Source organism: Telopea speciosissima, chromosome 7 (assembly GCF_018873765.1).
Source record: "Telopea speciosissima isolate NSW1024214 ecotype Mountain lineage chromosome 7, Tspe_v1, whole genome shotgun sequence".
NCBI lineage: Eukaryota > Viridiplantae > Streptophyta > Magnoliopsida > Proteales > Proteaceae > Telopea > Telopea speciosissima.
The window spans coordinates 64,299,933-64,316,178 of record NC_057922.1 but is presented as its reverse complement, the minus strand read 5'-3'; the positions used below and the strand labels follow the sequence as shown (position 1 = coordinate 64,316,178).

The 16,246-nt window shown below is 39.3% G+C and overlaps 1 protein-coding gene across 1 annotated transcript; it reads right to left on the bottom strand.

The window, feature by feature from the left end:
* Positions 1-258: 258 nt before the first annotated feature.
* Positions 259-4,033, bottom strand: LOC122666916 (cytokinin dehydrogenase 7). The gene is made up of 4 exons (XM_043863029.1): positions 3,329-4,033; positions 2,984-3,262; positions 1,897-2,159; positions 259-655 (listed from the first exon to the last, which is right to left on the bottom strand). The coding sequence occupies exons 1-4, from the start codon at positions 4,031-4,033 to the stop codon at positions 325-327; spliced, it is 1,578 nt and encodes a 525-aa protein (XP_043718964.1). The 3' UTR covers positions 259-324.
* Positions 4,034-16,246: the final 12,213 nt, after the last annotated feature.

Sequence of the window (16,246 nt, the reverse complement as noted above, 5' to 3'; positions counted from 1 at the left end):
ATTTTCCCACTTGTTATACTTTAAAAAAATCTCTCTTTTTCTACAAATTATAAGTAGAAGTAGTAGAGTGAGAAAGGGAAATACACAAAATTTTGATGATTGTTTTTTTGGTAAAAAACTTTGATAATTGCTTTACAGCGTGAATTTAGGGACCGATGCATTGAGAAAGGCAATAATTGTAACTTGCAATTTCCTATTCCCAATTCCCTCTTTTCTCTTTTTCACACTTCTTTTCTATATCTAGGGGTATTTTTGTAAATACATATTTTAAAGAAGGAGAAATAATTAAAATTACTAAAACACCCCTAGACACTTTTTCTGCTACTACCCTAGTGATCGAGTGGTCCTGGAGAAAATGGACTGGCCAGGAGATAGGAGGGCCAGAGGATCGAAACGGGCCTTCCTCTCAACGAACCGGGTCCACTTCTTTCCAAAGTGTCGCTTCCATTGCTCTTGGGTTCGGTAATGAGGCAGGTATTGCTTGTAATCCAAGCCTTTGTCTCTGCACCACTTCACTATCACCTCGTTCTGTCCTACCTGTTCTTCCACCGTCAATGCTCCTCCACATCTAGGGTTGAACCTTAGCAGTGCTATCAGATAGAATATTTCTTCTCCCCGTCCTTCCGGCAATACTTCTGATGTCCTACTATCCCACCTGGTAAAAAATAGAAAATAAATAAATAAAAATTATTGATCGCAACAAATAAATAAATAAATAACTAAATAAAAATATTTCTTACCCAACATTCATTTTTAGGGTAATTTGGGTATTTTACTCACATAGGTTTGCCACTGTGGCTAGTCCCTCTGTGCTGGATTGGGGAATATTGGAATAATTTTCCCGTGTCCCCATTATGGGTGCGATGTGACGTGGCAAACTGCTCCCCCAACAATCCCGTCAGCCCAATAATATCATTTTCTTATATTTTTCACCCAAACTGACGAAAACATCCTTCACAGTCCCATCTCTCAAGTCTCATCTGTCTGAACTCTGACGTAAACGGTAAATTCCGTTACGTGCAGAAAACGACGTTGCTTTTACTATCCAATCAGTTCGGTCCCCACTTATAATACAAACTCAAAAGCTTTGAGAGGTCTCGGGGGTGGGGCCCACCCCATCTTTGCCCCACACAATCTTTCCATGTTTGCTTCTGCCACTGAGACAGCTAACATTTGACAGAACGTAACCCATACTTAAAAACAAAAGGGCATTTGATTGAGAAGGTGACAGTGATATGCCAGTCTGTACTCCAGACGCCTTGTCGATCGTCCGATTCGAATACAAGTACTCCACAAGTCAGAGATGCTCTGATAGGTGTAGGATCATACATGCAAGAGGATAATTTTCCCATACATGCATCCCCTATTTTTGGATGCCTTGGTGGGTCGAAGAATGGGGTCCATAATGACCACATTATGTGGGTCCCACGTAAAAGACCATTCTTTGTTTGTTGAAATAAAGTCAAAATATTTACTATCTGATCATCTGACCAATGACATATGTGTATGTCATTGAGTATAATAATAATATCGTTCGCCCCCATTCTCTTATGCCAAGAATCAAGAATGGCCGTTGGATCTCCTATCAGTTATGGAGTATAGATACGCTCCATTGACCAGGACACTGGTCCCCTGGTCGCTTCCGACCAGGACTGGCCTGCCTTTGCAATGCATTCAATGTCAAATCAAACTCAAAATCAAAATCAGAGAATCTTTTAGGGCACGCAGGGTTTAAAAACATTGACTTGGGACCTCTATCGATCCGGATTGAACAAGTCGGATCAGGATTGACCTCTTTGGATATCCATCCGGATCGGCAAATTCGATCCGATTCCTGAAACCTGGGGCACCTAGGACATGTGGTTGGGCAAGCTTCTGGGATTGGGGGTTACTTACTTGCTTCTACGCAGAGGGTAGACGAGCATGGGCCCACCAATGCCATGCCTGAGGATGTTCTTGAAGACCGCACGATCAAAGTCGACGATGTCTCGTTTGGAGACGAAGAGGTTTAACCAAGGGTGTGGAGCATCCCAGATGCCGCTAGCCTTGGCAGCTTGCTCCGCCTGCTTCACACGCAGTAGAAACTCCATGAAACCAACGCTCACCTCGAACCTCAGATTCCCACAGTAACGCAACTGTCGTATCATCTGTCCAACCACCTGTCAACAGATCCTCCACTGATGATGAGTGATGAAATACCCAAAATCCTCATCTTTTTTAAATGTGATAAAGGAGTAACAGGGGCTTTATGGTCAAATAAAGAATGATGGGTAATTTGACATTTTGAAGAAACAGTCTTTGTGGTGGGGGTCCACAAATCCACCAAATCTGAATCTGATCATCATCGGGGACAGCAAAGAAGGATCTCCTCGATTACTGTTTTACCCCTAGTTTAAAGGTAAATGGCAACTCTGCTTCGGTAAGTCCGAGGCAATATTGAGAGGGCGGAGAAGATTTTGTTCCCCTCCCCTCGTGTCTGGAATCTGGATTCCCTTTCCTTTTTTTTTTTGTTTTTTGTTTTTTGGTTAAAAACCTGGATTCCCTTCTCGTGCTACGTATTTGAGGAGCATCTGTAAATCGAGAATTTTGAACACTTCACATAACATTAGTAGAGGGAACCAAAACAAGTGAAGATATGATTCTATATTCCTATCTCTCTCCCTACTGGTGCTGTACAGATAATTAAACTCCAGACAAAATGGATATTATTGAGGTCCCACTTATGCATAGAATAAGAATATCCCACTTGAGGTGGCCCATGGGTCAAAACTGACGGTCATAACTCATACTAACCCATCAATCTACTCCAAAGTCCAATTCCATTGTTGACCCACTACAAGAAATTTTTATTTTATTATTATTATATTTCCACATGTCGCTCAGCCATTGGAGGATCACCAAATGGAAGGGTATCTAAATTATTATTAGTAAATTAAATAATCTAGACTAAGAGATGAAGTGTTTTTCTTTGGAGTTAAGTCACCTTATCAAGAGTAGTGGACTGGTCATGGCTACTGTGGTGCAAGGCTAATTCAAGGCAGTAGAGTACGGGCCCAGCGGTTGTCGGTATCCGGGTCGGGTCAAATGGTTGGCCAGGATGTAATGGAACCAACGGCCATCCGTTGACTGGGTCATCACTGTTGACGAAAGCGAACCCTTCCACGTAATCGAACGATTCCCCTCTCCCTTCCTGACTCACCAACCACTCAGCATCTCTCGTGAACTCCTCAAACTCGGCGTACACTACTCTTATCCACCTAACCTGAAACAATAACCATTATTAGCGACTGAAGAACTAAAAAAGAAGATTAAAAAAAAAAAAACTCACCATATCTGGAGCTTTCTGCAACAAAACCCTAGCCCTGGTGATAATCCCGAACTGACCCAAACCACCAAGAACCCCAAAGAACAGTTCTGAGTTCTGGGTATGTGAGCAAACCATCGTTTCTCCCTTACCGGTCACCACCTCTAACTCAGTCACGTTCGACGTTTGTGGACCATAACGGAAAGCTTGACCACTTATGCCGGCGTTAGACAAGGTTCCACCGACGGTTAAGCCGAGATAATCGGTCCAGGAACGAGGAGCAAGACCGAAACTAAGCACACAGTATCTGAGTACATCTTCCCATAATACCCCTCCACCGACGTCCACGTAAGCAGAGCCATCAACAGTGAAGCTCACCACATGAATTAGATCATCCATAGCTCTCATGTCTATCACGAGACCTCTGTCAGACATGGCTTGGCCATTAATGGAGTGACCATTACCCCTAGCAGCTACCGTCAGATTGGAAGAAAGAGAAGCAACCTTAACCACTCGAACCACATCTTCTGGTCCAGCCGGCCTTATGACTGCAAGTGGTGTGGTCGAGTAAAGACCACCGAAATCCTTGCCGGCGGTGGCGGTACAAGTGAAATCAAGATTGCCTTGAAGCTCAAGGCTCAGACATAAGCTTAAATTAGTTGATTCTTCATCTTCTGGGTTTGTATCGGTTTCATTCTCAGAGACGAATCGCTCAAGGAAGGCTATCATTCTTTGATCTCTCTCTTTGTTTGTGGTTCTGTGTGTGTGTGTGTGTGAGAGAAAGAAAGAGAGAGAGAGAGAGAGAGAGGGAGAGTTAAAATGTTAAATAGGGGTTTGGATTGGGGGAATACTACGTAGTAGAAGAAGAAGAGAAGAAACTGGATTTTGGTTTTATTAATGACGTCAAAGCTACTTTAAAATGCCTAGTTGACGCTTTGATCCGATCGACAGCCTCTGTCTCCCAGTTTTACATTTCTAATTTCACTTCTTTCATTTTCAGAATTTTATTTGACTGACGCAGTGACGTATCGCCTTGTAATAAAAGCAAATAAAGGAACAAATCAAAACCATACGTAAGTATTTAACTTTCTTTCCCGTTTTTCTTTTACTCTTTTAGACTTTTACCTTTTTCCTCCTCTTAAACTCCATTTGGTTGCAAAAAAAAAATACAAATATTTTGGAAAAATGAAGCCCACACCATGCTTTTAATGTGTAGATTCTGTATGGCTTATCATATTCCACCAATGAACCTCACACTCTCCTTCCTCATTAAAAAGCTCTCATTGGACAATTCAATTACCCACTTCTTCATTGATGAAAAATTGCACTCTCATAGACGCAGATCCTGTTCTTGTACAAGTACTGTCCAAGGTCCTTCAGGGCCACTCACATGGATTCCATGTGACTGGCCTTGAAGGACCTTGGATGGTATTGGTACAAAGACATGATCCACGCTCACGATATCAGAGATCAGATCGGATATTATAGTGATCACTCTTCCACATAATTTTTTCTTTCTATAAAATAAAAAAAGAGTGTTTGTTTATAAGGAAAATATAAAATATACTTTATAGAAAAACAAATATTTGGCTTCATGTCCCTTTTTCTATTTTCCTTGCAATTATTCGAAACTCTAATTTGTAATGAACTGTATATCAAAAGGAGGACGATTCTGATTCGTCTAAGAATGACAAAATCAATTATTCTCTTCAGACAAAGAATCCCTCATCGGTCCGCGGTCCAAAAAAAGAAGAAGGATAAAAAGAGAGACTTGCATGGATGTAAAATATAACATAAGGTAGAGAAAAATAAAATAAAAATCAAGCTATGTTTAGCTAAAGTTTGGATTATCTATCCATACGTGTTTTGCATGCTTTACGTATGATTAAGTGATGACATGTGGCCATCAACTATCATTAAAAGTGCATGAAGAGGTCTTTATAGGAAAACATCTCCACTGCATGCACATAAGTTCAACATTGGATACACATCCTTTTTACTTCTAAAAATAACCTTTTGTGTCCAAGGGGTTTGGACATGTGTTCAATGCTGAACAAACATGCAGCGTGCACGTACGTGCATCAGACTTCAAGTATAAAAGTAAAAAAGGTAAATTACACGTCATCCCTAATTTTCAAACGAAACTCAGATCACCCATTGGTTTTTGAAAAAACTCAAATCACCCCCTGGTTTAGACCCTAATATGATAAAATTAGTTACTATCGTTAGTTTTATGCTGTTAAGTGATGATGTCAACCAGTTAAATAAATTTAAATCCTTAAACTACCCTTGACCAAAATTGAAGATGAAGGAAGGGTCGCATTGTAAATTTAATTCTAATGTTTTAGTACAAGGGTAAATAGCCCTTTCACACCAATAACTAACAGTAGACTAACACTGTTACTGTAGAGAAGGTGATTTGAGTTTTTTCAAAAATCAGGGGGTGATCTAAGTTTCGCTTGAAAATTAGGGGATGACGTGTAATTTACCCAAGTAAAAAACACCAAATGTCATCACTATGTCATCACCGCCTTAATATGAATAGGTCTATTCCTGACTCGCTTGGCTCCCAAAATCCAAGTCCAAGTCCAAGTCCAAGTCAAAGCTCATAACACATCATAAGACTCACTTAGTCACTAAAAAGTCAGGACTCATAACTCACGATGAGTTCAAAGTCTTCTTTCTTTAATTCTTTTTGTTAAATGCCAAACTGAGATTCCAATCTACAGGTAATAATACGAAGCAGATGCATGGCTAGTCATATTTCCTTATAGAGGCTTCCAAATGGTCATCGATCATTACCTTACTGATAATTTACAATGAAGCGAAAGTTCTTACACCACATATGAAGCTATTAGTATAAGCCATGAAAATGGAATCTTCAGATATATTCAGTTGAATTGTTTTTAGGATAAATTACAGATCAACCCCTAGTTTTCAATCGAAACTCAGATCACCCCCTAGTTTTTAAAAAAACTCAAATGTCCCCCTCTATAGTAACGGTGTTAGTTTGCTGTTAGTTATTGGGGTGAAAAGACTATTTTACCCTTATACTAAAACATTAGAATTAAATTTACAATACTACCCTTCCTTCATCTTCAACATTGATCAAGGGTAGTTTAGGGATTTAAATTTATTTAACTGGCTGACATCATCACTTAACAGCATAAAACTAACGTTAGGGACTAATTTGTTATTTTGGGGTCTAAACTAGGGGTGATTTGAATTTTTTCATAAATCAGGGGGTGATCTGTAATTTACTCTTGTTTTCATTATACAAACAAAACAAAAAAAATTTCTTCTTTCTTTTTATTTTTCAAGCGCAGATGCCAGCTCAAAAGGATTAACCAACCTTTCAAGCCGCAGAGTGTAAATGATTTCCACCTTCCCCTTCAACCGCCAAGATTCCTTCATCAATTTTCGCAGTGTAGACATGGAGACCATTTGGAGCTGTAATAACTATAGAAGCATAAAACTAATGAGTCATACTATAAAACTGTGGGAGCGAGAAGGTTATTGAAACTTGTCTGAGAAGAAGAACCAATTTGGTTTTATGATAGGTAGATCCACAACATAAGCTATCTACTTGCTGAGGAGGCTCATGTAAAGATGTAGAGCTAGCAAGAAGGATCTCCATATGATTTTTATTGACTCGGAGAAAGCCCATGACAGAGTCCCTAGAGATTTAATCCGACATGTTGTTGTGAAGAGAGGGATGCCGAGTAAATATATAGATGTAATTAAAGTTATGTATGAGGGCGTGGTGACTAGTGTGAGATTTATGGGAGGTCAGACAAGGAATTCCCAATTATGATTGGGTTACATCAGGGATCAACCCTATGACCTTATTTGTTTGCGCTTATCAAGGATGAATTAACCAAGAGCATTTAAGACGAGGTCCATGGTGTATGCTCTTTGCCAATGATATCATTTTGGTGGATGAGACAAAAGCATGGATTAACGCTGAGTTAGAGATGTGGAGATCAACTCTGGAAACAAGCGGCTTTAAGATCAGTAGATCAAAGATGAAGTATATGATGTTTAACTTTAGTCACATTATGATGGATAATGACACGATGAAGATTGAGGAGAGAGAGAGATTGCCAAGTGACTATTTTAGATATCTGAGGTGAACCATAAATAAAGAAGGTGACATAGATGATGATGTTTCACAGAGAATTAAAGTGGGATGGATGAAGTGGAGAGGTGCGACCAAAGTACTGTGTGACCGACATATTCCTTTAAAGCTTAAAGAAAAGTTTTATAAAACTGTTGTTCGACTGGCTATGATGTATAGGGCGGAATGTTGGGCATTTAAGAAGTGTCATATATATAGTGAAGTTATGTGTGGCAGAGATGAGGATGTTAAGATGGATGTATGACAAAACTAGGAAAGATAAAATAAGGAATGAATGTATTAGAGCTGAGTTGGGACTTGCCCTGATTAGTGACAAGCTCCAAAAATGTCGTTTGAGGTGGTATGTCCATTTTCAACGGAGGCCTGAGGATGCCCCAATAAGGAGGAATGATCTGATTCCGATTGAAGGAGCTAAAAGAGCTAGGGGCACGGGCACGCCTAAAATGACTATATGAGAAATTGTGAGGAATGGCATGCATAGTCTGGGCCTTGTGTCAAGTATGACCTCAAGCAGAGCCTATTGGAGGGCAAGGATCCATATTGTTAACCCCATTTAACTGATATTATGATTTCCTAGGTTATACCTCTTTCCTTTTACTTTCATTATTTCCCATTTCTTCATTTTTATTCTTCATCCCTCTTACTTTCTTTTCCCTTTGTGTGGACCTCAATTTTCCCTACTTTGTTTTGCAAGGATCCATGTAGTCAACCCCATTTAGTTGAGATAAGGGTGAGTACTTCTTGTTGTATATATCGAGACAATATGCAAATTCAGCCTCCAATAAGAACAAATCAGAATTTAGAGATCTGATCCTCATATGATATTTGAGGAATAAACACTCATCAGGTTTCCTAATTTCTTGGATCAGATCAGGTAACCCATCAAAGTTAGGCCACCCCCCCTTAACATCGTTGAATAACTTTTGTTAGAGGAGGGTTTACCCACCACCTTGGCAATAGGCATCTTTGGAGCAGAATTGCCATTAAACATCCTTCTGGAATTGAATCAGACTCATGCATTCGAGTTAGAAAACTTAGTTTTCCAATATTGACACAAATTTAAACTAGACTAGGGTTAAAAACAGAAAAACAAAACAAAGAATACTTTGTAGGGAAGTACTTTTCTGTCTTTCCTCCTTAAAACAAGGGGGCATAGGTGTCTTTTCATATGAGGAGGAGAGAGATAGGCTTATGGGAGTGTTGGCATAGGCCACACTCCCAGACAGAGTTTGTATTCCCTAATTTGTGTTAGGGAAGAGATTTACTACTAGGCATCCAATAAGTTGCGCCACAGGCATTATTAACCCATGTGAGAGGGTGCGCCTGCGCCACCGTGAGGCCAATAAGTTGCGTCACAGGCATCCAAAGGAAGGGGCGGGGTGGTCATTTCACTGCCCTATGTGAGAGGGTGCAGGAGGAAGCTGCCGAGCAGTTATTTTCCCCTTGGTATTATTAACCCATAGATTCACCCTTTAGGAGTAAGATTTACTGAAATATCCCCAACAGAATTGTTGAAGGCTGGGATTGTTTCTTATATTACAAAAGTACCTTTAATGTGATGCTTCATTAAATTACAATGCTTAGAATCAAGTGGCATTTGTATTAATTTTTGTCACTTTGGTCTCGTTTGAAGTTTAGTTTTATTTTTTAGTTTGGGATTGAAATTTGAGCAAATGAGATAAAGAGATAGAAGTGTTGTAATGGATTATTATCCTCTCCAATTTCTGAAGTGTAGCAGTGCGGCAGTGCTAGGTGGAGATGTTGATACCTGGCAGCAGCCGCATCCAACGGTCCGAGCTCATTGGTATGGACGGTTGGATGTGATAGCTGCCAGGTGTCGACATCGTCCACCAACTCTTGTTTGCCATGTGGCAAAAATTTTTGAGTCGGTGATGGTCTTAAGTGTCACCAACAAGGGTGGCAATAGAAATTGTGACATGGTGTGAACGACCTTGGCCTTTTTGAATCTGATGGTAAGTGGGCCTTGGCCTTTTGGACTCACTACCCTGTATTCTTTTTCTTTTGCAACAGAAACGCTTTCTTTGATTCCAAAACAAAAGTCTTTGGAGAACCTATTCCAAGGGCAGTCCCCTTCAGTATTTGTCCTTTTGGGGTACTGTAATGGATTTCGGCATTAGTAAATATTGATACCGATACGGATCGGGGTCAATGGTATCACTAGAGGGTAAAATGGTTCAAAATGGGTGGGGGGGGGGGGGAAGAGGTTGAAATGGACCGATCCCGCCTGATACAGCTGATTTGTATCAGTAATGATATCGGCCGAGACTGATACGATCACCGATACTGTATGCTAAAACCTTAAGTACTTTAGAAAATGGATTTGGACAGCGAACCTCTTAACGTTCTGAGCTATACGTTGACAGTCTGGAAGAGTTTTGGGCCTTCATGGCTTTTAGTACCTGTCAGTGAGCCCACAGTTCTGGGCCTTTGGGCTTTTGTACCTTGTCCTCTTAAAGCAATGCAATCTATCATGTGAGAGAAGATTAACTTCTACAAATGGTGATAAGATTGAGCTCTCACCGATGTTTGACTTGATGTGACCATAAGATTACAATTCATATGATTCTATTTTAAGGGTCAAGAAGGTCCCCCCTCTTCCTCTTGACCAAAGATAACTACGAGCAGAGACAAAAGGGAGAGTGAAAGGAGGTGGATGATGATGTGATATGCACCAGTGTTTCATTCAATCATTCTTCTTTTGGTTTCTCAATTTAAAAAGTTGATTTATTAGTAAGAAAAAAAAAAAAAAAAAACCATTTAATCACATCTCTAATCAAATAAAAGAGAAAATTGTAATAGGGGAATTGGTTTTTGTGCTGGGGGCTGGGGCGTAGGCTGTGCCCAGACACATGGGGGTGGGCAAAATGATCACCCTACCCCCATGAATGGTGAAAATGCCGCCCCCATGCGTTTGGGCGTAGCCAGCACTGCGGCACAGAGAACATCGACCCAGTTTAATAGTACGTACTTCCTCGTCCTACCATACTATCCAACATAACTATGTTATAGGGGTTCCTTGATGGCTTTCAAATGCTCGAAATTTCTCGAGTTTCTGTCATTAATAATGGTTATTCCACATAATTTTACCGGTAATTCTCTCTGGCATATAGATTGATGGAATTCTGATCTTATTAATTTCTTGCAAAGCTAGGACCCTTTCTTTCTTTCTTTCTTTCTTCTTCTTCTTTGAGTGAGTGACATGATAATTTGAGCTACATCAACCAACAAAGATATCTAAAGATTTCAGTTTTTTGGTTTCCACCGACAGTTTCATATCTGGTAGAATAACTTCAGTGGCAATTTACCAAAAAAATAAAAAGAATAACTTCCATTGCATGGTATATTTATTTCAGGAGAAAAGGGTGAACCAGGTATGAATGCTCCTTAATCTTCATTTTTAACATTTTTTTTAAAATTTTTTCCCTTTTCTATTTGTCGTTAAAATGACAAATCAATGAAACTTACCTCTTGTAGCTAGATGTACAAAACTTTTAAATAAAAGATTCCAAAAAACTAAAGATATATGACATTCTTTGCTTCGTCTTCCCGATTCTATTTTCTAGGGTATCGTCCAATTCCCAACATATTCTGATTCAATTTGAATAATAATGATCCTGTGTCTAGTTTCTGGTTTTAAAACCTCGATCGGAAGCTATTCCCATACTACCAATTATTTTTTACAAACGTAATATTGAATTGGATTGAGAATCAGATGAAATGATGACATGGATAACATATCCAAAAAATTTTTTGTGCCAACATACATCATCATGTGTCATATTTGTGATGGAATAGAGATGATGGGAGCATTTGATCTGTCAAAATCTAACCGTCAAGGAGCCGTTGACGGGTCCAGTGGATCAGTTGGACCGTCCACATAAGCCCAGGTTTATTGTAACAGAAAGAAGCAACTCAATCAAATGGGCTGGAGTGGAATCTTGGACCGAAATATTGAACTGTTCTGTTGGGCTTGAACAGATTTGGGTTCTACGGATCTTCTGTAGGTTTGCAAGGCCCAATACAAACACAAGACCCAATTCTGATTAGAATCTCAACTTAATTAATCTAAGATGAGTCATATTCCTAAAGCTAACTAATTAGTTTCTAGGGATGTCAACCGTTTGGTTTGGTCTGGTTTCAGTTGGATTGATCCAGTTTTGTGCTGGTAATAGGTCAAACCGAAACCAAACCAGTTTTGTGCTCCTCGGTTATTTCAGAATTTCTATTTCATTTGATTTCTATTCACTGAAATAAGGTGTAAATTCAATTCAAACCAAACAATTTTCGAAATAGAAATCATCCCATTAAATTAAAATATAAATCATACCAAATCAGGCCTAAGTATCTATAGTGTTGGTATTTATAACCATCGCAATTTGTTTCATTTTATAATGACGATTTTTGGAACCACAGTTAAGTTTCCTGCGTAGTACAATCGGTGGCTGTACTTTATAATTGCTGCTGTAAACTTACATGTTGCGGTGGTTCTATCATAAACCTTCCCCAAAGTGCCCTCATTAAGCACTTTTCTTGTAATGATTTTCCTAAAATTTTGGAAGAAAGTTCTCTCTGGGGGAACGTACCGTCCATGCCTAGACAAAAGAGGTGAAATGATTGTCCTGCCCTCATAAAAGATGGAAATCCCAACCCATGATACCAACATGTACGCTCTCATTAGCCCCTGCATGTGCACAGGTGCCACGCTTCCCCACAGATAACACCGATCCTTAATCATAGTGCTCGAATTGTTTAGGGAGGTCAGACCAGACTAAGCCTGATATACCTCAACCCTAATGCAGCTCAGCCCACCTTGAGCCTCGAGCTTGGATTCCTCAACCTTAGCCGAGCAAGCTCAATAACTGAGAATTTGGTTTAGAGAGAGACCCCACAAGGTTACCCTACATCCACCCTACATCCCTTTCTGTCAACCCCCACAAACAGAAAAAAGTGCCATGCAACCTAGCTAGCCATGACCGTGACGCTCAAAGCTCCAAGAAGGAATTAAAATAGATTCAATCATGCACAATAAAGGCATTAGATTTAGGTAATCAAGATTGTTGTTTTGCCTTAATTAATTGTCATGCCCTTGACCCTGCTATGGAGTTGGAGGGTCTTGTCCTACCTGAGATATATATAATTATCTTTTCTCCTCTTAGTGGAAGGTTTTCAAAATATTAAAAGGTATCCTTTCTACTTTTATAATAATAATAATAATAATAATATTATTATTATTATTATTATTATTATTATTATTATTATTATTATTATTATTATTAAAGGGGAAGATAACAAGAGTCGACAGTCCATGTTGAATGATGTGGGTCCTCATTGCCTAAACAAAATTAGAATTAATGACTTATAAAACTATACAAGTTGGGTATAAAGCAAAATTTTCTATCCTTCTTACATGTATTTGATCAAAAAATTAGAACGAAAATGGATGAAAGAATTTTAATCGAGTGGCCACTGCATCAGCAAGGGACCAATGAGGGAACGCACAAGGGTATCCAACAAGAGGGGTGGGGCAGTCATTTCGCATCCCTTATATGTAGGTGCAAAGGAATGCAACCAGACAACATTCTTTTTCCCTAATTTTGTAATAGAAAATTGTATTAGCTAACCAAATGTTATTAGTGTTATCCCGTGATCTAAATTGTTAGATTCTGAATTTCTGATGCTCACGTGATCCCAATTAACATGATCTAATGGTTTATATATATTACTTCCATATATTCTTAATCAATCATATCTTCCCTTCCAGAATTTTGTTAAATAGTACGTTGTGGGATAATGTTGTATGTCCTAGAGGCCAGAGCAGAGGGTACGCTAACAACTCCCACTCGTTGCCTCTCTCCTCTTCACATGAAAAGATCTCTTTGCTGAGAGAGAGAGAGAGAGAGAGAGAGAGAGAGAGAGAGAGAGAGAGAGAGAGAGAGAGAGAGAGAGGAGGAGGAGGAGGAGGAGCTTGCGCGTCTTCCGCTTCTGGACAAAGAACACTTGCCCTAAAGTTATATAAAAGAATGTAATGTGAGGGTCCACCCTCTACACAGGCACAAATATACAACGTTGCACATTTACATGGCTGAATTTTTGTGAACATGTGAAACCCTATGGTCTCGTGTTCATACATCAAGTTTCAATTTAATTTGCTTGGGTAAGTTGGTCTCGAGTTGGAGACTCCTCCCCAATCGTCTGTAGTAAGTCAGGTCTTTTCTGGAATAAGTGTTGGTTCTTTGTGAGCCACTCCTGAACCTTTGTGGGTTTGTTGTCCTGGGCCTCTAGCCCTTTCATGGGCCTGTCCCTAGTGGGCCACTGGGCCCCTTGTGGGCTAAATTCTAGAACCTCAAAAAAATAAAAAACCAAGTTGTAAAAGAGATCGACCACCAGGAGACCTAAAAGACAAATCATTGATTAATTGTCAAAACCAACCGTTCCTTGTAAAACTTTATTGGATTAAGTTTTCCTTCACCTAGGATGTAAAGAGAATCTCCCACCCCCTATTGTTTATCATCACCATGGGTGGAATGAAACTCGTCCTACTTCATTAAATTTGGAAAGTTATTGAATTAGACCATCAATGTTAATAATGATTACAAAAGTTTTTATTTGGGCCGCTATAGTATGATACACTAGCATTTTTGTGTCTATCTCTCTCCTAGTATGAAATGACATTGCTATCCTCTTATGTTTGATATTGTTTGTCTGTTTTACAACATCTCATTGATTGGTTGCCTAATGCTGCTTGTTCAGAGAACCCTCTCCGTAGAAGATCACTGCCAAGCTGCATGGCCCCTGCACAAGCATGGGCCAATAAGAGCGTTCACAAGGGCATCAATAGGGTTTATTTTTTTCATTTCATCAGGGAGCTAGGCAGTTATCGCGGGGTCCTGTGTTTGGGCTCATGCTGCACACAATCTGGTAGAGATCTTTTTACCATTTTTTAAGGAGCATGCTCGCTAAGTAATGCAACCTCGTTGGCAGTTACGGATCGCGAGAGTTAAAAACACACTCTACCAGATGTGTAACTGTGTAACACAAACATAAGAACAAATAGTAATCACGAGGAAAGCTACAATTCTTCTACACTATAATGAAACTCTCTGTGGTTTGAAGGAGTATATGATTATTCAAGAACAAGGAAAAATTGCACCTCCTCAAGAATACAATGTAACTTTTCAAGATTGTAGATGTAGAATACTTTGAGATTCAAAAATACTCAAATGAGTAAATTTTCACTAATCAATTATTCACTATTCTTAATGAAGCGAAAAAAAGGGGCTCAAAATTCGTGAGCAAGGATCTCTTTGAGGTGATCGCATACATAATTAGAAAAGAAAGAGGGTAGACTACAAAATCGTTCATCATTCTCTCTCTTAAAGATCCCTTAGGCTAGGTGTCCTCCTTTGTGCCTTTGAAATATATCAAGGGAGATAAAGGAGGAGAGATCAGGTTGAACATTCCTCGCAAAATCGCAACTCCTTGGATAACTCTTCAAATCCTAAAATTTAGGAAGAGAAAGATACAACACTCCCATAATCTTTCAATATTGTACAATCTGCTAAGATCAATATTGCAAAAATAAAATCTTTTTTTGGTAAAATTGTAAAAAAAAGAAAAAAGAAAAGAAAAGAAAAGCAATATCTCCACACTCTGATATGAGCTCTTCATGGTTTTAGTGCACGATATTGGATTGGTTATCGGTCACCTTCAAAATCGATAAATTATTGGCATAGATCTACCATATGGGACAATTTTACCTTTGGTTTTCTTTAAAAAAAGGAATTTTTGACTATTTTATCCCTTGTCCGCACCATTTCACCAATACAGTATCAATCAGGTACTAATCTCGATTACCTTTAAAACCATGCAATATCAACCGTATGGCCTCAAATCATGGTTCTCTTTACACTCACTTGAAGCTTCTAGAAGGTTAAATCAGACTTCACCTGATGGATCTTTATCCTCTCAATTTTACCTTTGGTTTTCCTTAAAAAATGAAATTTTTGACTATTTTATCCCTTGTCCGCACCGTTTGACCAATACAGTATCAATCAGGTACTGATCTCAATCACCTTTAAAACCATGCAATATCAACCATATGGCCTCAAATCATGGTTCTCTTTACACTCACTTGAAGCTTCTAGAAGGTCAAATCAGACTTCACTTGACGGATCTTTATCCTCTCAATTACACTACCCGTACTTGACTCAAGTACATCTAACAGAGGAGGCATAAATGACTATCCTACCCCCTGCCCGAACACACTGTCCGAGGTGGGGTCCACCTCCTTCTGTTAGATGTACTTCACGGTCAAGTACGGGCAGTGTAATTGAGAGGATAAAAATTCTCACTTGACGCATGAAGAAGGTGCAGGTCTGGCCTGCATCTTTTTTGTTTTTTGGAAGGGCATCACTAAACAAGCAACATGGAGGTGCAATGTCATTTCACGTGATTAGACATGAAATGAATGCTATCTAGTGGCGTGCAGCTGTGTACAGACATAGTCCCCTCAAATGACCTGCTTGTTGAAAACGAATCCTAACACGATGTAGAGAAGAATGGAAATCGACATAGTCCCTCAAATGACTTGCCCGTTAAAAACGAATCCTAATACGATGTAGGTAAACAACAATCACACAATGAACACAAGGATTTATATGGTTCGACAAGATTGCCTATGCCTACAGTGAGATGAGATGTGGAGAATAGGGTTACAACTGCTTGTTCTCACACCTCTCTCAGATTTCGTTCCAAAAAAAATACCCTCACTATATATTTATAGT

Bases quoted from the DNA above. Each gene is read 5' to 3' on its own strand.
- LOC122666916 (XM_043863029.1), bottom strand. From the start codon at position 4,033: ATGATAGCCTTCCTTGAGCGATTCGTCTCTGAGAATGAAACCGATACA. The intron at 3,263-3,328 runs GTGAGTTTTTTT...TTATTGTTTCAG, and splicing joins TGCAGAAAGCTCCAGATATG to GTTAGGTGGATAAGAGTAGT. The intron at 2,160-2,983 runs GTGACTTAACTC...ATCTGTTGACAG, and splicing joins AGTCCACTACTCTTGATAAG to GTGGTTGGACAGATGATACG.